This window comes from Delphinapterus leucas, unplaced genomic scaffold, assembly GCF_059928025.1.
Source record: "Delphinapterus leucas isolate spDelLeu-1000000601 "Yukka" unplaced genomic scaffold, BTC_Dleu_Yukka2 spDelLeu_asBTCV2_sq25, whole genome shotgun sequence".
Taxonomy (NCBI): Eukaryota; Metazoa; Chordata; class Mammalia; order Artiodactyla; family Monodontidae; genus Delphinapterus; species Delphinapterus leucas.
Window position 1 is genome coordinate 17,082,177 of NW_028322234.1, and position 26,308 is coordinate 17,108,484.

At 57.2% G+C, this 26,308-nt stretch overlaps 3 protein-coding genes and 1 long non-coding RNA gene across 8 annotated transcripts; 1 reads left to right on the forward strand and 3 right to left on the reverse strand.

The window, feature by feature from the left end:
• Positions 1 to 5,247: 5,247 nt before the first annotated feature.
• Positions 5,248 to 11,830, reverse strand: SMIM24 (small integral membrane protein 24). Its single transcript, XM_089905695.1, has 5 exons — positions 11,672 to 11,830; positions 10,905 to 11,016; positions 10,585 to 10,650; positions 7,389 to 9,478; positions 5,248 to 6,199 (listed from the first exon to the last, which is right to left on the reverse strand). The coding sequence occupies exons 1-4, from the start codon at positions 11,733 to 11,735 to the stop codon at positions 9,346 to 9,348; spliced, it is 375 nt and encodes a 124-aa protein (XP_089761821.1). The 5' UTR covers positions 11,736 to 11,830; the 3' UTR covers positions 5,248 to 6,199; positions 7,389 to 9,345.
• Positions 9,307 to 13,357, forward strand: LOC111166094 (uncharacterized). Of its 3 annotated transcripts, none has more exons than XR_002642549.2 (4): positions 9,307 to 10,430; positions 11,326 to 11,425; positions 11,574 to 11,760; positions 13,157 to 13,357. It is a non-coding gene; the product is annotated as an uncharacterized LOC111166094 (long non-coding RNA). The 3 variants fall into 3 exon arrangements; XR_002642548.2 differs by having other exon boundaries at positions 11,594 to 11,760; XR_002642550.2 differs by having other exon boundaries at positions 11,657 to 11,760.
• A 143-nt stretch (positions 13,358 to 13,500) lies between these two features.
• On the reverse strand, positions 13,501 to 14,579 carry SMIM44 (small integral membrane protein 44). The gene is given in 3 exon segments (XM_089905694.1): positions 13,501 to 13,980; positions 14,123 to 14,387; positions 14,390 to 14,579. Coding segments are annotated over 3 exon segments (540 nt in total). The 5' UTR covers positions 14,426 to 14,579; the 3' UTR covers positions 13,501 to 13,741.
• A 2,506-nt stretch (positions 14,580 to 17,085) lies between these two features.
• DOHH (deoxyhypusine hydroxylase) lies at positions 17,086 to 26,028 on the reverse strand. Of its 3 annotated transcripts, none has more exons than XM_089905692.1 (5): positions 25,730 to 26,028; positions 21,373 to 22,367; positions 19,686 to 19,762; positions 18,959 to 19,199; positions 17,086 to 17,862 (listed from the first exon to the last, which is right to left on the reverse strand). In XM_089905692.1, the coding sequence occupies exons 2-5, from the start codon at positions 21,644 to 21,646 to the stop codon at positions 17,543 to 17,545; spliced, it is 912 nt and encodes a 303-aa protein (XP_089761818.1). In that variant the 5' UTR covers positions 21,647 to 22,367; positions 25,730 to 26,028; the 3' UTR covers positions 17,086 to 17,542. The 3 variants fall into 3 exon arrangements, with proteins under 3 accessions (XP_089761818.1, XP_022413210.1, XP_089761817.1); XM_022557502.3 differs by having other exon boundaries at positions 21,373 to 21,697; positions 25,730 to 26,027; XM_089905691.1 differs by lacking the exon at positions 25,730 to 26,028 and having other exon boundaries at positions 21,373 to 25,684.
• Positions 26,029 to 26,308: the final 280 nt, after the last annotated feature.

Genomic DNA, 26,308 nt, shown 5'->3' on the forward strand with positions numbered 1-26,308 from the left:
GGGCAGCCAGGGGCACAGCGTCCCAGGCCCTGGCAGGGGTGGGCAGGGGGCTGGCCGTGCTGTTGTCTTCTCGGTTTTATTTTCTCGTATTTTCCTTCCTTCCTTTCTCTCTCTCTCTTTCTCTCTTTTTTCTCCCAATTTCCTTTGCCTTTCACTCAACCAAAGCTGAGACAGTAGCAGTTAGTGGGGTGTCCAGGCAGGAGGACCAAAGGGCCGGGTCCTTCAACCTTGCCACCTCTGGCTGGCCATCCCTGGGCCCCTCAGACATCTCCTCTGGGGATCCACCAGGCAGACGGTCCCCATTCATTCCCTGGCCACCACCTCAGACTTTAGAATTGTCTCCAGAGCCGGTTGGGGCCTTGCAGACAGGCCCGGGCTTTCATCCACCACCATACGCTCATGTCATGTTTTCTTTCGAAAAGTCACCTCAGCAAGCCCCAGGGGCCAGAGCGAGAGCCCAGACCACGGCCTCAGCTGGGCCTTGACATTGCCCTTGAGAACTGCCCTTTGGCCTGAGAGCCCAAGGCCATGCTTGTCAGTTTCCATGAGGGCTGATTTCTGGTTTTCATTCCCTGCCCGCCCCAGGGAAGTGGGAGCAGCCAGTGGCACGGGGAGTGGGTGGCCCGTCCCTGCAGGACCCCTCCCCCAAGGGCTTCACCGGGACCACCTTGTCCCTCACGGCCCGCACTCCACAGCACCCCGGGCCCCAGAGCTCCACCCTTCCTCGCCCCCAGCTGTGCGTCAGGATAAGGCAGAAGCACTAGGAACCAGCCGGCTCACCTGCCTTTGCAGTTTGGGTCGATGCCCGGGGAGGGCGGCGGGCAGGGGGTTGGGCGGTGGTGTTGTTTTTGAACATAGATGAAACTGACATCTCAAACCTGCGGCCCACTGGCCCATTGTCCATCCCATAGGGAGTCCCCCAGCCTGACCTTGGGGTCCAGCCCTTGCTGTGGAAAAGACTAAGGAGACCTCCCCAATATATGCAAATTGCCCCCATCCCTCTCTTTGGATGAGGGAGGGCACCGGACCCCAATCTGGGTGGAGAGGGTGGTGTGGAGAGGTCAAGCTGACCTGGCCCTATCTGACTGGGGCGGGGGTCCGGGGTGCCCCGTGCCCAGGTCTGGAACCCCGGTTCTGGCCGAGTTCTGAGCCCAGGTTCCCACCCTGAGCTAGACAATCAGACTGGAAAGGAACCTCAGAGGAGACATGGGGCGGGTGGGGGGCTGCTGCGGCTCCCCAGGCAGCAGTCTCGGCCTCAGCACCCCCTCCCTGCTCCGGAACTTCCTCTCTGTCCCCAGAGGCCGCAGTGTTCAAGAGCAAGCAGATCTGGCTGGACAGCGGCCAGTGACCGCGGCAGGGTCCCCGGGGCCCGGAGCAACCATCCAGCCCCCTGGAAGAGACAGCACACAGGACACCCACACACACACCCCTCCTCTGGCTTCTCTGACGGTACTTTGACCTCCAGCGTAGGGCTATACTATACATTATATATATATATATATGTGTGTATAATTTTGGAATTTTTTTCTCATAATACAGATTATACAGTGGCTACTTTTTATTTTGGCCTGGATTCTCTCTCTGAGACCCTGATTTTTACTTTTTTGTGGGGCGGGGGGGAGGGAGGGTGATGGGCGAGAGGTTCCGGAGACCCATCCTCAAATCCAGCATCCCCCGCATCCTCCCATCTTTCCCCGTTTCTGCCGCTTTGGACACTTCCTGAGGGTCTCATCTCCACACTGACACCACCTCTCCGCCATCCATGTATCCCTAAGCGTTTCAGAGTGCGTGGGGTCCGAGCTGGCCCCAGAGGCCCACACTCCCCCCCCCCACCCCCGGCCCCTTCCCCGGGCAAGGCAGGGAGACAGACCCAGAGCGATCCCAGCAGGACTTGTTGCCAGCGATACCAAAACAGACTTTTCCCAAGCAGTGCCTCACATGTCTGCTGGTGTGGCTTTGGGGTTCTCCTCCCCCAGTCCCTGGGGGTCCCCTAGGCCTCAGAAAAGAGGAGGTGGGATCCAACAGGATTAAGGGCTCCAGAAGAGGAAGGAAGTCCCACACCCCCCAAGCTCCCACCCTCCCTACAGCCCTGCCTTCACGCCACCTGGCTAGAAGGGGACCCACTGGAAAAGGGACAGGAGCTACCTCAGCCCCCCCTCTAGTGGTGAGACCCCAAAGCCCATTCCCAAAAATGCATCGACATCCCATCCTCCCAATCTTGGGCCCCAGCCAGGCCCCCTGAAACCAAAGCCCCTTCACATCCAGGGGTCCTGGCCCCTACCCCCAACTTGTCACCCTCCCACCCCCCAGGGCTGCACATGGGGGCGGGACAAGCCGTGTCTGACGGGCAGAACACGTGTCGTGGGGGGAGGGACGACAGAGAGAGGGGAGAGGGACCCATTTTCCTCTCTGAATTTTCTTTCCTTCTTTCTCTCTCTTTTTTTCTTTCTAAAATTTTTGGTGGTGTTGCTGTTAATTTCCTTTTCCCTCTGAGATGTTTTTTGAGGGTTTTTTTCCCCCCATTTTGTATTTTACCGATATTACCAGGATAGTTTACTCTGCTTCTCGCTTGCTGCCGCACACACCGGATACAACACACACGCGCGCACGCATGCACACACACACGCACACACCCCATGCTCATGAACCCATGTTGGGAGAAGGTTCGGGCTGGGCTCACTCCCCTCCTCCTCTTCCTCCCCAAGGTGGGGACAGGACAGGGGACAAGGGGACATCTGAGCAGACCCAGGCCCAGCCTTCTCCTTGCCCGGCTCCCCTGCCCTGCGCCCTCACATCATACTCCGATCATAACCTTGTATATTACGCAGTCATTTTGGTTTCCGCCGACGCGCCTACCTAAGTACCATTTACAGAAAGTGACTCTGGCTGTTATTATTTTGTTTGTTTCCCTATGCAAAAAAAAAAAAGAAAAGAAAAGAAAAAATGAAAAAGGGGGGTTCCATAAAAGATTCAATAAAAGGCAAAAAAAAATGTATAAAAATTAAACAAGCTATGCTTCGACTCTTTCTAGCTGTCTTGGGTCCTCCTTTCTGTGTTCCATTTGGGCTGTTCTGTGTTCTGTACCAAAGTGAAGGGAAGAGGCTGGAGGGCAGGCGGCCTCAGGAAACCGGTTCCGGGATTCTCCCGGAGTCTTTGATCAACAAATTCCATGGGCATCTATGGAGCACCTGCTCTGTGCCAGGCACAGGGAACTCCACCTCCTACGTGGCTCCAAGGACAGAGCCTGGCACACAGTTGGTGCTCCAAAAATGCACAGAATGCCTTCCCTCTTTTTTTTTTTTTTCTTTTCCACCTAGCAAACTCCCATTCATTCAGCAAAGACTTCCTGAGTACCAAGTACTGGGGACACAGTGGAGAACAAAAAAACCACCCCAGATGATCTGCCTTCATGGCACTTACAGTTCCAAGTTGGGAAAATGGACAGTAAACAATAAAAATAAGTAAATGTTGGAGGACGTAAGTGCCAAGGAGACAAATGAAGCAGAATAAGGGATAGGAGAGTCAGCCTCACACGAGGAAGTAACGTTTAAACAGAGATTTGAATAGAGAGGGAGAAACAGCCCCCTGAAAATCTGGCAGAAGAGTTTTCCAGGCAGAGGGCACAGCCCATGCAAAGGCCCTGGGGCAGCACCATGCCTGGTGTGCTGGAGGAACAGCGAGGAGGCCCGTGTGTCTGGAGCAGAGTGAGCGAGGGGGAGAGAGGGAGGAGGTCAGGGCAGGGAGGGGACGGGGCAGGTCATCCAGGGCCTTGTGGGCCACGGGGTAAAACTTGGGCTTTTACCCCAGGAGGGATGTGGGAGCCCCCGAGGGCAGTGAGCAGAGGTAGGACAGGACAACTTGGTGCCAATACCCTCTCCTCCAGAGAGCCCTCTCTACGTGCCTGGGCAGAGCCCCTGCTATCCCTCCTAGCACCCCAGCACCCCAGTCTCTTCCACACCACCCCTGACCACTCATAGCTGGCAGTATCCATGTCCAGCTCCTACCCCGAAGCCACAGGGGCTCCTCAAAGGCTGGGGTCAGGGAAGCATCATGGATGTGAGGGGCAGTCACTTCTCCTCCTTGGAGGCTGGGGTCTGAAACCTTGTCCCCCATCCTGGCCCCCATTCCAAGTCCCCCAGGGACCCCCAAGACGTGCAGTCAAAGCTCTCCGCTGCACAGGCTCCTTCCATCCTACCCACAAGCCTCCCCGGGAAGGACGTTTATATCCCCTTTCACTGGCGGGGAAACTGAGGCACGAAGCGAAGGCAAGACGCACGGAGAGGGACCCAGGTGCGGTGCGCCGACGCTGACGCGCAGGTGCGCAGCCCCACGCTGCTGCCCAGTAACAGGCACAGAAGACACAATCGTTGGGGGCCAGGGGTGGAGTCCGAGACCCCCTCCAAGACGGACACGTACCCTTCCCATGCCCTACCCCCAACCGGGGTGGGCTCTTCTGCGCTCAGCGGCGAGGTTCTGGCGCCCCCCTGTGGGAGGACCTAGGACGTGGACCCAGAAAGCGGGTCCCGGATGGAGAGGTCAGCTGACCCGCATCCCCACAGTCCGGCTCTCCTGGCGGAGGGGCGGAGGGGAGCTCTAGCAGGAGCTTCTTTTGCGGGGTGGGGATCTCATCTTGGGTGAGGGGCTCAGTCCGGGGGTGGGCGTTCAGCTGGGATGGAGGGTTCAGCCGGGGCTGGAGATTCATCCTGGGGCCGCGTCTCTGCCGGGCTGGGGGCTCAACCTGTCCTTTTATCTCAAGGAAAGCCTCAGTGTTTTTCATCCATTGGCCCCTGGGGTGAAGCAGTTTTTGGCTTTGAGGGGCTGTCCCAGCCCTGGCTCCCCACTAAACGCCGTAAAAGGGCCAGGTGTGCAACGACCTAAAAGAACGCACCCCCAAACGCCCCCGTCGCCCCCTAGTGGGGAAGTCCCGCCCCCTGCGGAAGGGGAGGAGCCCCGATAGCCCCTCCCTTCTCCCTTCTCGACCCCCTCAACACAGCCACCCACCCGGAAGCCCCAGACCTCGCAAAGAGGAGACTGGACGGCAGAAAACTCCTGCCCTCCCAGAGCTGCTGTCGGAAAACACCCTCTGACCTTCAGGATCCCCCGAGTCTGTGGTGGGAGGCCCATTTGGCCCGCCCCATCTTCACCATTTCAGCATAACAAAAAGCCGACATTTATTAAGACGCTTTTGGGGTGCTGGGTTCTGCGCTCAGGATTTCTGTAGACCGTATTTCATTCAAACCTCATGACGACTTGTGAAGAATCTATTATCCTCCCCTTTTACAGGACAGGACACTTAGGCACAGAGAGGTTAAGTTACTTGCCTCGGGGCTACACAGCAAAGAAGTGGGGACTCCAACTCCTTCTTCTGCATGGCGCCTCCCCACAAGGAGTGCAGGACAGGAAGAAGGCGTTCCTCCCCACTCGCACTCCTGCACCCTCACCCCAGGGCCTGGGAGTCCCTGCCTCCAGGACAGTGCCCCGAAATGAGCACAAGGTAGGAGAAGCCATCTCCCAGGAAATGGCCTTGCTCTGAGCCAGCTCAAAGTTCACGTTCAGGAGTAGCAAGCCGAGGCCAGGAGGGGGGCTGGGAGACAAGTGACTCCTATGGATTCCTCGAAGCAGGCCTGGAAAACTCTTGTAAGAGCTTGCACGTGGGCAAGAGGAGGACCTGGCTTCTCCGATGAAATCCAAAGGGCAATAGAAATCGGAGGTGGGAGAAGAAATCAAAAGGGCCAAAAGTTGCCAGCGATGCAGACTGGGTAGCGATATGAGATAGTAGGGGGTCTCGGGGAGGTGGTTGCTCCTTGTGCCAGGGGTGTCCTCCAAGCTCAAGAAGAATCATCAGGTGGAGACCAAGCTTGGGAAGGGGTACAGGGCCACCAGGTAACACGCAGAGAGCCCTCTAAGAGGGACTTGGGGCAGGTCCTGAGTCCTCTGCACTCAAGGGCCACTTTACCCTGAATCCCAGGTGGAGTCATCTCACTGGCCCCAGGGCCGGGTCCTTGCTGATACGGCATGGAGAAGGCACTGGGGCATCTTTGGATGGCTGCCTGGAGGAGATGAGTGGGAAACCTTCACGAGGAGGAGCTTGCCATTGCTTCATGGTCCGGAGGCCCCTCTCTCCTCCAGTTCCAACCCCCAGTCGCCCTCTCCCTCCTTCTCCTCATTTCTCACAGTCTCCTCTTCCTTCTCTTTATTGCTGTGGAGAAAAGAAGGGCCCAGGTAACCCAAGTTAATAAGGACTTGGGTTCCAGGCTTCTTACAATGTTCACAGAACCTCTGAGTCCTGCAGGCACCCTTGTTGTTCCCATGGTACGGAAGGGGACGACGAGGCTCAGGCAGCTTAGGACACCCGCCCCGTTTGAACACGAAGGAAGTGCTTGAGTCCATAGTTGAGCTGCGTGAGCCAAAACCGATAAGGGGTTTCAAAACCGAGGGTGAGTGGACAGGCAGAGAGGTGGGGGATGGACCGACGGATGGGTGGATGGCTTAATGAGTGGCTGGGATGGACCGACAGATGTGTGGATGGGTGGTGGGAAGGTGGGTGGTTGGATGGATGGACAGATGGAGGATTGGATGCTGGACGGAGGGAAGGAGAGAGAAACGGAGGGAGACAGGGAGGGAGGGCTGATGGATGATGGACGGCTGGAGGGAGGAAGGGAAGGACAGGTGGATAGATAAATAGATGGGGTTCGCGTGGGGGTGGTAAAGGCTTTACAGACCCCCTCCCCCCAAAAAGACTTTACAGACCCCCTCCCCCAAAAAAAGACTTTACAGACCCCAATTGAAACACATATTAGGGATGGGCTTCTCTGTGAGGAAGCCACCCTCATTTTGCAGGTCGGTAGTCAGGAGAGAAGAGAGTGAGGTTATGTGAGGCCCCCATGGATTCTGAATCAAAGAATTACCCCCTGGGGCTTCCCTGGTGGCGCAGTGGTTGAGAATCTGCCAACCAATGCAGTGGACACGGGTTCGAGCCCTGGTCAGGGAAGATCCCACATGCCGCGGAGCAACTAAGCCCCTGCGCTACAGCTACTGAGCCTGCGCGTCCGGAGCCTGTGCTCCGCAACAAGAGAGGCCGCGACAGTGAGAGGCCCGCGCACCGCGATGAAGAGTGGCCCCCGCTCGCCGCAACTAGAGAAAGCCCTCGCACAGAAACGAAGAGCCAACACAGCCAAAAATAAATAAATAAACTTGTTTAAAAAAAAAAAAAGAATTACCCCCTGGTCCTGCCCGGCCTTCTTGGAGGATGTTCGGAGAGGGGAGGGGCTAAGAGGGGGCCCGACACGGGGAGGGGCTTAGGGGGCGGGACTCAGAGAGGGGAGGGGCTTAGAGAGGAGAGATTTAGAGATTTCGGGAAGGAGGGGCTCAGAAAGATGAGGACCTACCTGTCCCAGGGCTCGCTGCACCAGATGGCGTAGACCAAGGTGAGGACAAAGATGAGGAAGAGGGAGGCCAGCGCAGCCCCCAGCCCCACCAGCCACGGCTTCCGCTGGGCCACTGCGGGCGGGAGCAAGGCGGGGTCAGCAGCCTGGCCGCCAGCTTGGGACTCTTTTCCCCACCGCACTCCCACTCCCTTCCAAGGCCTTACAGGGTTGGGCCTGAACCAGCCGCGGGACCAGAGCTGCGAGAAGGGAGAATTGGCCGGGGGTCGTCCAGAATCTATCCATCCTTCTCCGTCTGTCCTCTCCCCTGTCCAGCAGGTTCTGGGGTTGCCGCCCCAGCTAGAGGGGGAAGTGGCCTGCGCAGGGCACCCCAGGGCAGGATGTGGCCGGTGCCGCAGGAAGTCGGAGGTGGGGCCCCCTCACTGGGTTCCGGGCACCATGGGGAGGGGCTCAGGGTCCCAAGCGTCCCAGCCCCCGTCTCCCTGAGGCCCATCCTGACCCTGTCACTCCCCACGGCCAGGGACATGGGAGGGGAGGCTCAGGAAAGATGGGGAACTCATTTCCTGAGTGCCTGCTATGTGCCAGGTCTTGCAATGACTCTTGAGCTCGGGCACCTCCTTCAAGTCTCATGCTCTGGCGGTCAGAACTCTTGTCCTCACGTTGCAGAAGAGGAGCCAAGTCGAGGCTCAGAGGTCAGGCCACTTCCCCTTGGCCACACAGCATCCCAAAAGAACATAGTTCTCCCAGCTAGGAACACCTCCTACCCCAACCCTCTCCCATCCTGGGACATGAACCTCCAAATTTGACCTTAGCCAGAGCCTGCACATGCCCCATCCTTTGGGCAGCCTGGGCTTCCATCCCAGCTCTGCCAGCAACAGCCAGGGAGAGCTGGGCCAGTGGCTTCCTTCTTTCTAAGTCTCAGTATTTTCAGCCGGAAAATGAGACTAATTGCAAACTGACCGAGACGGAGACCATAAGGATGCTAGGCATTCAGTGGGAGCACCTATTAGGGAGATTATTACACTTTTTTATTTATGGTTTTTCTGCCCCCTGGTGGACGATCCTGGGATGTTCTCAGACAGAAGCTCCCCGCCTTCTGGACTGGATCCTACCAACCGCAGCTACCTGCTCCACAAGGGAGCCCTAAATGCCAGCCTTTATCAAAGTTCTCATTAGGAAATGGTTAACATCCAGGGCAAGGTCCAGGGCCCGGAGAAAGTGAGGAGAGTGGGGAGGTTGGAAACAGGGAGGATCCCTTTCCAAGATCTCACACGCGGGGGACACCGCACCCTCCAAGACCCAGTTCCCAGAAATGGAGTCACGTGACCCAAAACCCTGGGTTGGTGCGGGGGAGCAAGGCTTTCCTAGGAGACGGCCCTCGGGGCTCAGGACAGCAGAATCGAGATTGCAGGGGGAGCGCTTAATCTGCCCAGGGTATCTGGGCACCGTGGAGTTTGGTTTCCCACCCTTGCCTGGGCGTTACCCCCAACCCCAAAAGCCGTCTCCTCAAGGGGAAACTAAGTCCCACGGGATGACAGTAGCCCTTCTGAAGGGCTCTTCCCCAAGAGGCAGTCCCTGGCTGATACCGGTCCTGAAGGTGAGTGGGAGGGAGGAGGGCTCTGGCAGATAGATATGAGGCAGAGGGCCAAGAAATCAGGCAATGGGTAGAAGCAGGTGAGGCCATGAAATTGCAGGGGTTGGGGTTTTCTCAGTAACCAGGAGTGCTCTCTAAATGCAAGGAGAATCACCAGGTGGTACAAATCATAACACATATAGACCACGTTACGCACAAAGATCCCTCCTTGAGGGGGGAGGGGTGGTCCCAAGCCTCTTCATTCAGGACGCTGTACTCTCAACCCCAGATGGAGTCACTGCAGTGGCTTCAGCTTCAGGTCATTGCTTCTAGGGTGTGGAAGGGGCACCTCTGGGGGGCTGCCTGGAGGCAGCGGCTGAGGAGTCTTCACATGGCCATGTTCTTGACTTGCTCCTGGTCTCTGCGCTCCTCTTTCTCCTCCAGCTCCAGCCCCAAGTTGCTCTCTCCTTCCTTCTTGGCCTTTTTCTCCTTCTCTTTCTTCCCCTTCTTGTCTTCTTTACTGTAGGGACACAAAGGCCCCAGACCACAATAAGAAACAGAGTCACTCCCATTTAACGAACACTTACCTGTGCCAGGTCTTATGATGAGCGCTTTACAGAAAGAATCTTTGCTGAATCTTCAAAACAGCCCTAACAAGGCAGCCTTGTTATTTCCATTTCACAAAGGCAGAAACTAAGGGTCAATTGTCCCATGGAAGGATGGGTGGATGGGAGGAAGGAAGGAAGGAAGGATGGATGGATGGGTGGATGCATGGATGGATGGGTGGAGGAGGAATGAATAAGGCAGGGAGGAAACTACAAATTAGGAGCACCTGTGGGATCTGGAACCTCCAGCACATCCTGGGAGTAGGAATCACATTTTACTGGGCCTGAGCTGGGTCGTAGACAAAGCACAGTCTGGCCCACGCCTGTCCCTCAGGCATCTTGGGCTCAGCTGAGAATCTCCCAGCCAGGATAGTGTCCTCCCAGCTCCTGAGCTCCTACTTCTGTCCCCAAGCCTTTGCCCAAATTGGGATCTTGCCCTGAAAGAGCCCCCAGCCCTGCCCACATCCCTGAGCCAGGATCATGGGAGACGCTGAACCCAGAAGAGTTACCCACACCAAATCACACACTTCTGCACAGTCCCTACACAATCCCACACCACGGTCTTGTTCGACAGGTATTTATTAAGTGCGTACTGTGTGCCAGGCCCTGGGGCCAGAGCCAGGACCAAAGCTAAGTTCTGTTCACTTACTGGAAGCCACTATCTAGTGTCGAGAAACCGGTAAATGACTAAGATAATTTCAGCTGATGATACATGCAAAGACGGATGCAGGGTTGTGGCGGAGAGAGTGTCAGGAAGGCTGGTGGTCAAGGTGGGTTTCTGTGAGGAAGAAACATCTGAGCAGGGACTGGAGGAGAGACGGAGCCAGCCAGAAGATATGACGAAAGGTGTACAAAGTAGAACCAACGGTAAGTGCAAAGGCCCTGGGGCAGGAACGTGCTTGAGGTGTTCAAGGACAGAAAAAGGTCATCCGCGCACACCCACCCCTCCCCTCCTCGAGGAGGGGCCTCACGCAGACCCCCTGACACCCACACACATCTACACATGCTCACACGGCAGTACCTCAGGTCCACTTCCTCGTTCAAGTGGGGATCCCTTCTGAATGCAGACCCCTCTTCATCCTCAGCTCTGCAGAAGAGATGGAGATGGAGGGATGAGGGCGGGTGAAGGGTGGGAAGTGGGGGCAGCCTCAGCCTCAGTCTCCCCCAGGCTGGGGGGACTCCAGGAAGCAAGAGAGGGGGGCTGCATGGCTGTCCTGAGCTGTGGGAGCAGGGGGAGCAGGGAAATGGGGAGACAAGAAAGGGACCAGAGAGGGTCATGAGGTAGGAGGGGGTGCCCAGCGCTTTGGGGAGGAGATGGAGGGTGGGGAAAGGGGCTCCCACCTCTCTTTGGAGCACCAGATACGGTTGGCCAGCATGAGGATGAAGACGATGAACAGGAACCCCACGACAGCAGCCAGGCCCACCAGCCATGGCTTCAGATGACGCTCTGAGGCTGTTAGGAGGTGGGGGCAGAGGAGACTCAGAAATGGGAAAGGTGGGGGGCCCCTGAAAGGACAGGGGGCTAAGGGTGAAGGGGATGCTCAGACAGAGGGGTCTTGGAAAGGGGCTTGGTTTCACAGGTGGTTTTGTTTTTGTTTTTTGACTGCGCCCGGCAGCATGCGGGATCTTAGTTCCCCGACCAGGGATCGAACCCGTGCCCCGTGCCCCCTGCAGTGGAGGCACTGAGTCTTAACCACTGGACCGCCGGGGAAGTCCTTTTAAATTTTTCTTTCTTCTTTTTTTTTTTTCGGCTGCGCTGCAGCTTTTGGGATCTTAGTTCCCTGACCAGGGATTGAACCCGCGTCCCAGGCAGTGAAAGCACCAAGTCCTAACCACTGGACCGCCAGGGAGTTCCCTCAGAGGTGGGTTTTAGAGAAGGGGATGGGGCTCTGAGAGGAGGGGGTGCTCAGGGATGAGGTGGGAGGCCCAGAGGAAGTGGGGGAGTTAGGGAGGCTGCCTCCAAGAGGGGCCTGACCCCATTCCTCTTCTGCCTGCCCACTCCTCTCGGAGGCTTCGGTTTCTCATCAAAGGGGGAGATGGCGAGCCTGTGTCCAAGCCCATCCCCACGACCCATCCTCCCGCCCCTGCCCCAGAGGTCGGAGCCCTACCCTGCTGGGCGTCAGCCGGCGACAGGAGCAGGGTGCTGAGCAGAAGGGTCTCCAGGGTCCCCATGGCACGGAGGATCCAGCCAGTCCAGGTACGGGAGTGCACAGTCCGGTCAGAGTCAGGGGAGACCCTGCCCAGCCCCTGATAAGGGGGCAGGCAGGTCTGGGGGCGGGGCAGGCCCAGACCAGAGGGCCCCTCCCTTTGCCCCACCTGGTTGGCATCCACCCCCTCTCCCCCGCCTTCCAGGAGGGCAGACTCTGGACCTGGTGTAACGATTAACACGGGAGTCCGGCCCCTCAGCCCTGCACCCCACCCAGGACCGTCAGCCTCAGGGTCCCCCAGGCTCCCCGCCACAGGCGCCGGGCTGAACTGGCCCTGAGCTTCCTTCCCGGCTCAGTGCTTTTACACATCATTACGATTATTTCTCTGCATGCACCATGAAATTTTGCCACCTGCGTTTTACAGAGAAGCCAGGGGGCCCAGGAGCGTCAGGCCGGGCAGAAGCAGCCAGAACTAGATGTAAACGCGGGTCTCTCCCACCACCAGCTTATACTGGCTCCTCTTGGGTCCCCGACCCCTGGGGACCCACAGCCAGCTCCAGGGGGAGCAAACGGGGCAAGAAGGGATGGGCCACCATCTACCTCCAAACCCAGTTGCTGCCGTGTGGCCAGAGAACGGGGCCCCTGGGATAGCTGATGACTCAGATTCCTGGCTCTCCTGCGTGTCAACCTTGATCCCCAGGTTGATTAGATAGGGGGCCCTGCCTGGGCGAATGGGGACCCCACCCCAGCTGCCACGGGACAGCCACAGCCCAAGCACATGGCAGGAAGGCTGGGATGGGGAGGCCTGGTCCTTCTCCAGGCCTGAGACCTCCGTCGGACGCCTGGGGGCTGGGGGAACACCAGCATTATTGCCCAGGCACGTACGGAGTGGGAGGGAGGGGTCCCTTCCTGAGGTCTGACCACGGTCACTGTGCAGGAGGGCCACTCAGTGGAGCCCAGGACAAGCCCAGTTCGACCAGCCAGGCAGGCACAGGTGAAGCTCCTACTGTGTGCCCCAGCCCGTGCAAAACTCAGGAGTGAAGGAAGCCCTCAGGCTAGTTAGGAAGTCAGGACCCCCAGAGATGGACCCATCCAGCTGCCGAACCAGGAATGAGGTGAGAGGCGGGAGCTGAGAAGATTCAGAGGTGGAGGAGCCCAGAGGAGCAGGCTTCTGCTTTCCGAGGCAGGTCGCTGGGCCAGCCTCTTTCCGCAAAACGTTCTCTCTACTCTGACCGAGTCATTTCTGGGCTGTGTGCCTCTGTTTTCCCATCTGATAAATGGGTGCAATAAATCGTACCTCGGAGGATTTAATGAGATAATGTTAATACAAGGAAAGGGGTTGCTTAGCATACAATATCAGGCACATTCGAAGCTCTAGCTAAGGGTTGGCCACTATTATTGTTGTTATTATTATTTTTAATCTTCTTAGTGTTTTTTGGTTTACAGGTTGCCAAGGGCTTGGTGGAGGCCAGGTGGAGTTAGGCTCTGGGACTATGGGGGAAACCAGAGTGTGGAAATAAATCAGTGTCCAGGGCTTCACTGGTGGCACAGTGGTCAAGAATCCGCCTGCCCATGCAGAGGACATGGGTTCGAGCCCTGGTCCGGGAAGATCCCACATGCCACGGAGCAACTGAGCCCATGCACCACAACTACTGAGCCTGCACTCTAGAGCCCGCGAGCCACAACTACTGAGCCCACGTGCCTAGAGCCCGTGCTCCACAACAGGAGAAGCCACCGCAATGAGAAGAAGCCCGCGCACCGCAACGAAGAGTAGCCCCCGCTCTCCGCAACTAGAGAAAGCCTGCGCACAGCAATGAAGACCCAACACAGCCAAAAATAAATTAAAAATAAAATTAATTAATTAAAAAAAGATCAGTGTCCAGCCACTGGAGTCCACCAGCCAAGAAAGAGAACGTTCTCTGTCAAGACAGCACAGATCAAAGGTGAAAGGGCTCTGATGGGCACAAGTCTGGTTTATACAACCGCCAAAGGGGCTGGAACCGGCTCCTGGGCTAGAGGGCAGGGCCCGGCTCAGCCCAGCTTCCAGAAGGAGCTTCGGGCTGGTGGGTCTTTGAAGGCGATGGAGGGGCGGCGTCAGGGCCGGGCTGGGGCTTCTGCGGGGGCCCCCTCGCTACCCTGAGTGGCGTCCTCGTCAACCCGCCAGGCCAGCGCCAGCTGCAGGTCCAGCTCCTCCAGACTTTCGTCCTCGGGGCTCTCGGGCAGCTCCCGGGGGCCATCCTCCTGGTCCGGCTTCGGGCCGAATGCCCAGTCTGAGGCAGGAGGCTGGTGAGGAGCATCCCCAGGCCCGGCCACCCTCTGCCCCCTCCCTGGCAAGGAGAGGCCCTCGGACACCCCCCCCACCAAGTGGCCTAGCACTAGCCCAAGCCAGGCTCGTAGTGGGTAGTGGCTCACCGGCCAGGTCGTGGGCGAGGTCCTTGATGAGATGCCCGACAATGGCGTAGGCTACGGCCACCACCACGAACGCAGCCAGAAGCAGGTACAGCGCGTACCTGGGGAGGCGGATGGTGTCCAGTGGCGGTGGGCGGTACTCCTCGTAGAGTGGCGGGGCCGGGCTCCAGCCCTCCATCCCCTCCTCGAGTGCCAGTGCTGGCATGGCAGCCACCTGGAGCAGGGGCAGCCCGGTGGTGACCCGCCAGGCGGAAGTATTAAGGAGCTTTTGGGTAAGAGGATTTGGGGCTCCCCCACGGCCTCCATCTGCCTGCATGGATCACGTTGCAAATCACTTCCGCCCACTGGCCCCTCCCTCCCACGCTCAGCTCCAACCACGCCAGGTGCTACCCTGCACGTCCATCCCCACCTCAGGGCCTTTGCACAGGATGTCCTCTCTTCTGGGAAAATCCCTGCTCTCGTGGAGCTGACGTTCAAGATGGAGAGGTAGATTCTGAGAAATGCATAACCTCAGAGTAAATGATATATCGTGTTAAAAAGCAAAGAGTGGTTTGAGGGTACTGTGGGGGGAGACCATGGTCTAATAGAGCAGCCTCTCACAATAGAGCAGCCAAGGCCATGTTCAGATGACATTTCAGCAGAGACCCAGAGGAGGAAGGGAACCGGCCATGGGAGTACCAAAGGCAAGAGCTTTCCAGGCAGAGGAAACATTCGGTGCAAAGGCCCTGGGGCAGGACCTTGCTGGGCTTGTTGGACGGACCTGACTCAGGTGCTCACGGGCGCCCTCCGGTGGCTTTTCTGGGGAAGACAGACTGGGCTGAGGATGGGAGCCAGGGATGGGGAGGAGGGATTGAGCTGCTCCAGGTGGGCAATAATGATGCTGGACCAGGTGGAGGCAGAGGCTTGGCGGGGCGGGGGGGGGGGGCAATGGGCAGAGCTGGGGTAGATCTTAAACTGATCAAGCCCCAATGTTTGCAGGCTGAGCACCTGAAATGATGGAGTTTCCATTTCCTGTGGGAGGAGCCCCTTTGGGAGGTAACAAGAGGAATTCTCAGGACAGGCTAAGTTTGGGATGCCTCAGCAATATCTAAGTGGAGATGTCCAAACTGGACCCCGAGCCAAGAGCTCAGAGGAGGCCCCGGGCTGGAGTCAGGGCAGTGGGCGTCATTGGGACATAGATGGGGTTCGAGCCCCAAGAGTGGATGAGACCGCCCGGGCGGGGGTGTGGGTGGGGCCGGAGGACTCAGCCCTGGGCCCAGAGGCGGAGTCCCTGAGAATTTCCCAGGAGCAGGGTGGCTGGCCGGGTCAGAGGCTGCTGAGAGGGGGAGGGCGCAGACTGAGATGTGACCACCGTATTTGGACACTGGGAGGTCACCTGTGGGCAAGGACGGTTCTGGGGACAGGAGGGGCGGTCCTAGTTGGTGCAGGTTTGAGAGAGCTGCAAGTCATGGAGTCAGGAAGGGCTGTGGGTGGTGGTGGTTCATGTTTTTAAGAAATTACAGCTTGAAGGGGGGAAAATGGCGGAGGGGGTGGTGGTGGGATGCATTGGGAGATTGGGATTGACATATACACACTAATATGTATAAAATAGATAACTAATAAGAACCTGCTGTATAAAAAATAAATAAAATTCAAAATAGAAAAGAAATTACAGCCTGTCTATGCTGACGGGCAAAGAGGGAAAACTGGAGAAGGGAGAAATGCTGAAGTGATGGCCGAGTTGGCGAGAGGGGCTGGGGACCAGGGGATAAATGGGGGAGGGGGCCCGCAGCTAGCGCCCGAGGGTGACGCTGTGAGATAACAAGAGATCTGTTTGGTCTTCGTCCTGGTTCCTGGCTTGGAGCTCCCAGGACCGTGTAATTTCCTGAGTGATGGGGGAGAGGGGAGCCTCCTTTGTGGTTCATAATCAGCCCCTTTCCACCACGCCTGCGTGTATGCTAATGAGGGCAGGGGCGTGGCAGCTTCGGGATTGGGGCTGGTGGCCAGGGGAACTGACCCTGGGATTAGAGGGATGGAATTTTCAGCCCCACCCCTCAGGGAGAGGAGAGGGGCTGGGGACTGAGTTTATTGCCAATAGCCAGTGATTTGCTAAATCATGCCCACGTGATGGAACCTCCATAAAAACCCTACAGGAAGGGGCTTGGAGAGCTTCCGAGCAGGTTAAAAGCATCCACCCCGAACTCCACGGGGACAGAAGCTCCTGTGTTTCCGACCCTTCAGACCTTGTGCCTCTTCATCTGGCTGTTCATTTGCCTCGTTTATGATAAACAGGTTAAGTAAAGTGCTTTCCTGATTCTGTGAGCCATTCTTGCAAATCATCAAATGTGAAGACGGGGTGGTGGGAACCCCAATTCATAACCAGTCTGTCAGAAGTATGGGAGGTCCGGACTTGGGACCTGCATGTGAAGTGGGGGCAGTCCTGCAGGACTGAACCCTGAACCTGGAGGGTCTGCACTGATTCAGGGTAGATAGTGTCAGAGAACTGAATTGAATTGTGGGACGCCCAGCTGACATCCATGGAGAAACAGAATTGCTTGGTGTGGAAAATGCGTCACATGTAAAATTAGGTTCTCTTGTTAACACCCATTTTATAGAGCGGTAAATGGGCTGCTTGAGACTGCATGAGGAGGCAGAAAGGGAGGTAGGTAGGATGGGCCCAGACTCTTTGTCATACCACTAAACCCCTTCCCCTATGCCCCCAATAGAAGTAGGTGAGGATGAGGTTTGGAGAGGGCCAGGATACAGGGCTGTTCCCCCTCAACCCCTTTGGGGGTCTGGCTGGGCAGATTTTACCCCTGGGAACTGATGTGAAACAGGGCCACAGGCTTGTGTCGGTCACAGTGTCTGGGGCAGGGCAGATCCCAGAGCTGAGCTCTCCAAACACCCTGGCCCCCCACACTTAGGATATGTTCCTTTAGAGCAGCCAACCCTCACCCCAGAGGCCCCCCAACACACTCTGACAGTCATCACTTGGCAAAAATAATTTAATAGTCCATTTGGGGAATGTCCCGGGACCTGCTTGTCCCTCCCTGAGCTCCAGCCCAGGCCACCCCACCCAGGGACCACCTGCCCACCCCAAGGACAGCTCTCTGACGCCCCCAGACCCTGCCCAGGCCCGACGGGGACGGGTTTGCCCATAGCACCTTTCCCTGCACCCCCTCATTCCTAGAGAAGCTGGGTCACAGCACCCCAACCCCCCAGAGCACAGCCCTGTCCCCGGACCCCCTAGATACCCCTCCCACGCCAACACTGCAGCCCTGCACTCAGAGTGGCAGAGAAGAGACTTCAGCCTGGCCCCGGGGAGCCTGCAGTCCACCCAGGGGTTCAAGATGCGAAAGCGGCTGGGAGGCAGGGAAGCGAGATGCAATTCATTCCAACATGGTTTATGGGCAGAGTCCTCGAGGGAGACAGCTGGGCGCGGCCCTATGAGGGGGGTGGGCGCAGGTGCTCCAGCCCGTCTGCGTACTGGAAGGCCGACCCTGTCTCATACTCATACATGTCCAGGGCCACCTCGCAACTCTCCCGCACCACGCGCTCGGGGTCTGCCGCGTGGGCCCGCAGGGCGGCCAGGCAGGCGGGCCGGGCGATGGCCCCTAGGGCCTCCGCGCACTCGTGCCGCACCATGGGGTTCTCAGCGGGTCGCGCCAGGGCCGCCGCCAGCTGGGGCACGGCCGCCTCGTGCTGCAGCTGGCCCAGGACGTAGCCGATCTCGTGGCGGAAGAGGGCACTGCCGCAGTGCAGGCCTGCGGGAGAGAGAGTTGCGGGCTGGGGGAGCCATCGGGACAGGAAGGGACCTGGGGCGGGGCAGCCTGGGGACAGAAGTGTCCAAGAGGGGTGGAAAGGGTTCCCGTCGAGGACACCCCGCCCTGGTGCTCAGCGCTGCCCAGAGGGAGGGCCGGGAGACACGGGGCAGGAGAAGCAACGAGGGGCCAGCCAGGCACTGGGAACTCCGCCCTCCCTCTGGCCGGACCGGGTGTGGCCTCCTCCTTCCCAGGCCCAGCGTCCCTCCCCGCCTCTCTCTGGACTTCTGTACTCTGCGTTGTCCTCACACCAGCCAGTGCTATTTGCAGGCATGTTGTGCATTTGTGCTTCTGGGTTGCTTCCCACACGACTCCACACACGATAGAGTCTTATCAGTGACACTGGGAGTCCCGGGCCTTTCACCCCACCACAGCCAGACAGGCCACGCTTCTCCTGATGGGGACCCGCGGCCGGACCTGGGAGCGACCTGCCTGCGATCAGATGCCACTTTTCAGGCACAGCTGGTTTGAAGCAGGCCCGCCAGACTGTGCGGCCCCTGCTCCGAGCATTATCCAGGACAAACCCACCACCCACCCACTCTGTGCTCCCACCCGGCATCCCCTGGGTCCTGGGTCATGGTGATGGCTGGACACCTCCTCTGCCAGACAGGAAGCTCCAGGAGGGCAGAGGGGGGCTCTGAGTGCTCTGTGGACCAGAAGCAGACCACCTCAGGCAATGGGGGGGTGCCAAGGGACCCCAGGATCCCCAAGTCCCCCCGCTCCTTTTCAGGTGGGGGAACCACAGCCCCGCAGGCTTGCACGGGGCTCCCTGCAGAGCTGGGATGAAAATGGCACAAGTAAATGATGACAGGGCCTCTGGGGATCAAATCCCAACTGCTGCTCGGACCACTGTGTGATCTTGGGCAAGTATCTGTGCCTCTCTGGGCCTAGGCTTCCTCCACAGAGAAGAGGGGGTAATAAGAGGAGTACCTGCCCCAGGATGCAAGTGCCCTGGGACGCTGGGCTGCCCCGTATGACAGATGTGGCCACTGGGCCTCCCCAAGGGGCCCCGACCCTGCCCCCTGGGGCCCCTCCTCACCCTCGGCCAGCGCCAGGGCAGCCTCCTCCCCGCCAGCATCACGCAGGGCGAACATGGCTCGGTATCGGTCGAAGAGCGGCCGGGCCTCATCCAGCAGCGCCACCCGCAGCCGCCCCACATCGCGCTCCTCGGCGGATGGGGCCGGATCCACGGAGAGGTAGGGCCCCTGAGCCACCGGCTCCCCGCTGTGCTGCTGCAGCCACTCCAGCCGCCGGACGGCCAGCTGGCACGTCTCTGCCACCTGCGGGGACAGGGGGGTGGATGTGCCGGGCCCTCCCCCAGCCCCCAGGGCTCCCGGTTTAGCAGGGGTGGAGCCAACAGACACAGGACCAACTGATCTTTCCAGACTGGAGACAAACCAGCAGGGGCTGCTGTGACTAGAGAGTGACCAGGGGCAGAGGGCCAGGAGGGGCTAGCTTGAAGGTGACATCAGAACCAGTGAGAGAGGCGTCAGGTGGAATCAGCCAGTGCAAAGGCCCCAAGGCAGGACGTGCCGGACCCGTCAGGGAAGAGCCAACAACAGAGATGACCTGAGGTGGCTGGGCCAGACTACTTGGGGCCTGCGGGCTTGGGATTTTGTCCTAAAGGTGATGACAAACCGTGAGTGGGGCAGTGGTCCTCTCTCGGCATCCCTGGGCCGGGTGGTTACCCTGGCAACCAGGCACAGGGTCTGAGGCCGGTTCCTGGGCGCGAAGCACGGAGGGGGGTGGGGGAGGGGCTGCGTTACCTCGATGACAGGGTCGGTGGAGTACTGCTTCAGGATCTCCAGCACCTCTGGGTCCCCAATGGCTCCCAGGGCCTCCCCTGAGAATGGGGCAGAGGGCTCATGTTGATTGGCTGGGAAACGCCCTGAATGCCTCGGCGGGTGGAGAGGCGCTAACCAGCACCAACGCCTCCTCCGTGATGCCCCTCCCCATTGCTCTGCCTGTATCCTGAGGGCCGCTCCAGCCACTGAGGTTTGGAGCTGGAGCCGGTCCAGTCCTGAAGCTGTGCCAGTTAGAGTCCCTTCCCCAGAAATCAGGCTTTGCTGGAACCAGACTCAGACCCCGCCCCGGCCCGCACCCCCAGAGCTCACGGCCTAGAGGGGAGACACAGACAAGCGTGTCATTACAACTTGGGGACACGGGTGGCAAGGCGCCAAGAACAGTTGGCTGAGTCGAGCCCATCAAGGGGAGCCCTGAAAACCCGGTGGAGGTTTTTAAGTTGTACTGTGGGCAAGGAGGGTCAGCAGACCAGCACCATCCTGCCTCAGGGCCTTTGCAAAGGCTGTGCCCGCTACCTGGAGCACCTTTCCCCACACATCTACCTAGATAACTCCCTTACTCCACTTAGGTCTTTTAATTGGTAACCACCAATTAAAAATGGCAACACCGGACTTCCCTTGTGGTCCAGTGGTTAAGACTCTGTGCGTCAAATGCAGGAGGTACGGGTTTGATCCCTGGTCGGGGAACTGGGATCCCACATGCCCCGTGGCGAGGCCAAAAAAAAAAGGCAACACCTCCAGCACCCCCATCCCGCCCATGGCTTTATTTTCCTCCTTAGCACTTACATAAGTGTTTCCACCATAACATGATTGGGTGTTCTACAAAATCACACACTCAAACTAACAGCGCTTATGGGACAAGAGAGGTTTGGGGTCGAACATTCTTTGTAAGGAGAGCTCCAATAGCATCAGTGATTGGGATCTTGAGAGGTCCCCAGGGCAGCCTGGCATAGCTGGAGATCATCATGGAGAATATTAAAAAGGCCCCAAAACAATCAAATGGAAACAATTCCCCCTGCTGGCTATGAGCTCACTGGATACATCAATACAAACACAGCCTCGGCTGCACAGACCCGCCAAGGATGTTTCTATTCCATCTTGTTTGCCGTCGGAGTTCCTTGTGAGAACAGGGCCTGGCCCACAGCAGGCAGTCCATAAACACGTCCGGTGAACGAACTGAATGAGTCACCTCAGGGGTTGACCATCCATGGCCAGCATCCAAAGACACCATATGTCTTTGTATGAACGAAGAATGGTTTTTGAAAAATCAAAAGGGGACTTCCCTGGTGGTGCAGTGGTTAAGAATCTGCCTACCAATGCAGGGGACACGGGTTCGATCCCTGGTCTGGGAAGATCCCACATGCCACAGAGCAACTAAGCCCGTGAGCCGTTTAAAAAAAAAAAAAAAAGAAAGAAAAAATTCAAAAGGATCACATTTTATGACGCGTAAAAGTGATGTGAGATTCAAATCTCAGGGCCCATAAAGTTGGACTGGCTGGTGGCCACACGCCCATCTGTGGACTGGGGTTCAGGGTGGCTCTTATGCTGCAGTGGCAGAGTTGAGACCCGGGACAGAGATCGTGGGAGGATGCTTATCGCCCACCCCTTCCAGAGCCAGCCTGGTATAGCCCGCACCCTCACCGCCGCTCACCTGCCTCGTGGCGCACCATGGGCTCCTGGCGGGTGTCACGAAGCACGTCCACCAGCACGGGGATGGCCCGTGAGTCCTGCATCTGACCCAGGCAGTAGGCCAGCTCGTGCTTGAGCAGGGCCGAGTCGTCACTGAAGGCCCGGCTGATCCAGGAGATGGCTGCTGGACCCCCGAGCCCGCGCAGTGTGAACAACGCCCGGAAGCGGGCCTGCAGGGGCTTCTGGGGGTCCACCAGCATCTGCCCCAACCCCTCCACCTCCTGCTCCGTTACCATGGTGCTGCCGCTGGGCTTGGGCTAAACAAGGGGACTCGTGGGCTCGAGAACCTGCAGCAGAAAAACAAGAGGCCAGGTGAGAGGCACCCTTCACCGCTCGCTGACTTGTGCGTTTCAGTGTTAGGACCTCGGGGGTGGGGGTGGTTTCCTAACTGCTGACCAGCCTGGCCATCTGGGTTCAAAGCCTGGCTCCGACCCTGCCTACTTGCTGTGTGGCCTTCCCTAAGGTACTTTCCCTCTCTGAGCCTCTGGCCTATACAAGAAGTTCCCTACATACAAACGAGTTCCCGTTCTGAGAGCGTTTCTGTAAGTCCAATTTGTTCATAAGTCCAACAAAGTTAGCCTAGGTACCCAACAAACATAATCGGCTATAGAGTACTGTAACAGGTTTATAATACTTTTCACACAGATAATACACACACACAAAAAAAACAAAAAAATAAAGGACATTGAGAAGTTTCCCTATCTCCTCCATCATCTTTCCACGCTTCTTTGGTATTATCGCAGATTTCACATGTTCCACGATCTTGTCCTTCTTCTTTAGAATTGTTCTGATGGCTGAACGATTCATGTTACAAGAACGAGTGACGTCTACCATCTTTTCGCCTGGCCCCAGTCTCTCAATTATTGTCACTTTTGTTTCCATCGTTATTGGTTGGCGGTTCTTAGCAGTACCAGCTACATCACCGCTGCTTTTATGCTTGCTTCCGGACATCCTGGGCTTGAAATAAAGATACTGTGCTACTGTACCCTATACAGTCCCGTACAGTAAAGTACACAAAAGCACAACCACTTGTAGAGGATGCACGCACGTGACAAGGTACGCCAGACACATGAACTTACTGGACATGTGAACACACGTCCACATCTTTGAAAGTTCGCAACTTGAAGGTTTGTATGTAGAGGACTTACTGTCCACTGGCAATGACCTCTGCTGGTCTGCTCTCTACACAGCAGCCAGAGGGAATGTGGTAGCTGGTCCCCAAGATGACCCTCAATGACCCCCACCTCCTGGTATCCGTGCCCTGTGTGGCCCCCTCCCACACCAAATAGGGCTGACCTCGGTGAATAACAGGATATGGGAGAAATGGCAGTGTGACTTCTGAGGGTCATAAGGGACACTGTGGCTTCCTCCTTGCTGGCTCTAGCGGAAGCCAGCAGCCATACTGTGAGGAGGTTCAACCAGCTGTATGTAGGGGCCCATGTGGTGGGGAACGAGGCCTCCCACCAACAGCCAGGTGAGAGCAGCTTCTCCAGCCTTCAGATGACACAGCCCCAGCCAGTGTCTGCACTGCAACATCACAAGAGATGAGAGCCAAAACCACCTGGCTAAACCAGGCCCAGATTTCCCAGAAACTGTGGGAAGTAGTGTTTACTATTCTTTAAAGCTACTAAGTATGGGGTAATTTGTTACAAAGCACAGATAACTGATAAAAGAATCCTTTCAGTATATAAACTGGACCCTGTGACTCCCTCCTATGGGCCTCAAGACTCCAAACTCCTTAACTGTCCCAATGGCCCTGCACGACCTGCCCCCATCACCTCCCCACCATCCCCTCCTCCCTCTCTCCCCCTCACTCACTCTGCTCCACCAACCAGGCTTCCCCACTGTTCCTCCAACACACCAGGCACAGTCCTGCCCCAGGGTCTCTGCACAGGCTATTCTCGCCCTCAGGAACACTTTTCACCAAATGCCCCCATGCTCACTCTCTCACTTCCTTGGGTCACAAATGCCACCTCCTTGGGGAAGCCTTCCCTGATCCTGGTCTTGTTCTGCTTTATCTTTCTTTGAAGCAGTTGCCACCACGAGATATCATATTTGATATTTTGGTTTAGCTGCTTATGGTTGGTCTTAACCCTCGTATGAGAACTCTGAAGGCAGGGACTGAGTCTCTCTTAGTCACGGCTGTACTCCCAGCCCACAACGCCTCAGTAAGAACAATGACCATAATAATAACAGCATCTGACATTTACATAGGATGTGCTATGTGCCACATTCCTGAACTCATTCCATCCTCGCCATAACTCTTTGAGACAAGCACCATGATTGTCACCATTTTACTGGAGAGGACACACAAGCACAAAGAGGTGAATCACTTGCTTAGGAACCGCTGAAGAGTTATAAATCCAGGCAGCCGGGCTCCCGAGTCAAGCTCTAAACCACAAACGCCATGTTGAATAGATGGATTAAGATTAAAGGACACAGCTGAGGCTGGGCTCCATCCTCCAGACCAATGACATGCTTCGTGAACCTGACAAGCAGGCTGTAGCTCCCAGAGGCGTAAGTAGGGTTGAGCAGGTATAATGGGGGAAGTGCAGCTGCCTGCGCACAGGTGACCATCAAAGGAGGTGACATGCAAAAGAGTGATCATCACAAACCACAGAAGCCAGGGGTGAGCAAGCTGGCAAGGCATTATGGACCATCGAGACCCAACTCTTTCTTCTACACAGATGAGCTGTGACCTGTCTGGGGTCACACAGCAAGTCAAGTGCTGACAGCGCCCAGGACTCATGAATCCCGGTCTGTGCAGCGCCTCCCTCAAGACACAAAGGAGAGACACACACTATTATGTTCGCTGTTGTATCCCCAAGGCCCAGCACAGTGTCTGTCGCTATGGCAGCAGGCACTCAATAAGTATTGTTGAATGAATTGGGCACCCACTGCCTGCCAGGCATGGTACTGAGTGGTTTATACACAGTATAAATCTGTATCATCTGTAAAATAGGCGTAAAGGACACATGGACATCACAGAGTTGCTGTGAATGGAATGATGCTCATAGAGCACTTAGTACCCACTGCTGGTACTTAGTAGGCACTTGATAAGCCAGAGCTGGTATTAAATATTTCTACAGGGAGGGCCTTCCCTGGTGGCGCAGTGGTTAAGAATCCACCTGCCAATGCAGGGGGCACGGGTTCGAGCCGTGGTCCGGGAAGATCCCACATGACGCAGAGCAACTAAGTCCGTGCGCCATAACTACTGAGCCTGCTCTCTAGAGCTCGCGGAACACAACTACTGAGCCCGCGTGCCACAACTACTGAAGCCCACGCGCCTAGAACCTGTTCTCCTCAACAAGAAAAGCCACCGCAGTGAGAAGCCTGCACACCGCGACGAAGAGCAGCCCCCGCTTGCCGCAACTAAAGGAAGCCTGAGCGCAGCAACGAAGACCCAACGCAGCCAAAAATAAATAAATAAATTTATTTATTTTTTAAAAAATCTCCACAGGGAGCCCAACACCCACCTCTATACGCAGGAGGACAAGTAAGGGGGTACATCTGGAAGCCCGCTACCCATATATTAGGCCCATTTTTCAGTGGGAAGGGGGACAGGGGTATGGACATGGGGTGGAGGTGCAGCCCCCAACCAAGGCAGAATCTGGGAATCCGCCCCCTTGAGAATTTTCTAAACCAAGAATTCCCAAGAAAAGGATCTCCGATAGGGCTTCCCTGGTGGCGCAGTGGTTGAGAGTCCGCCTGCCGATGCAGGGGACACGGGTTCGTGCCCCGGTGCGGGAAGATCCCACATGCCGCGGAGCGGCTGGGCCCGTGAGCCATGGCCGCTGAGCCTGCGCGTCCGGAGCCTGTGCTCCGCAACGGGAGAGGCCACAACAGTGAGAGGCCCGCGTACCGCAAAAAAAAAAAAAAAAAAGTATCTCCGATAACTAGACGCGCCCCTCAGAGAGGGGTCGCCCCGACACGGCATACCTCGGGGCTGCCGGCAGGATCCCCCAGCGACGACCAGCTCCCCAACGCTCCTTGGAAGAGACTCCCAGCAACTGGGTGTCTCTAGCTCTGTTTATGTGGATCCCCCAGTACTAGATCCCTCACAGGTTGGTTCTCCCAGAACCCCAAGAAAGGGGTTGCCCAACATGGGACCCACGCCCCACGTGCTGACTCTTTAGTGAAGAGATCCCCGGAGACAGAGTGTCCATAATTTATGGGGAAGAGCTGCCGGGACCTGTCAGAAGGAAGCCCTTCGATTCCCCCAGCCAAAGAATCCCAGAGCCGGGACCCCCAACGAGGCGTCCTCCACGTTTCCCCCGCCGCCGGAACGCCCCAGCGAACTCCCGGATCAGAGGACCTACCGGACCGGCCAGCTCCCGCCGCTGCCACCACCCGCGACGCTCCTAAAGCGCTCTGGGGGCCGCCATCTTGCCGCCCACGTGACAGAGCCGGACGGTACCAACGCAGCACCGAGGGGGAAATGTAGTCAAAGGCTCCGCAGCTTGACGAGGCCCGGAAGCGCGAGTTAGCACCGGTGCCATAGCTCACAATCACACACCAGGCGGAGTCTATGACATTTCTCAGGGAAAGGGAAGGGCAACTTCCATCCTTTCCCTGTAAGAGATTTTCTCCGGCCTCCCCAGCCGGTACGACGAGTGGAAATGGTTTGTGCCGATTCAGCCCGGAGGTGGGGCCGCCTAGCGATACAGCATGCGTAGTGTCTCTGGGGCGCGGTAAGTTTCAGGGGCGCGGCCAATGGACTCGCGTGGCTAGACGCGAGATTGGGAGGGATGAAAACAAGGACTTGATCCAGTCGTTCATTTATTCATTCATTTAACACATAGTTTATGGGCGCTGAGGACAAGACGGCCCGCAGCTCTTACCCTTATCAACCTCACAGTCTGGTTGTCTGAAGGAGACAAACAGTAATAGGATAAGTA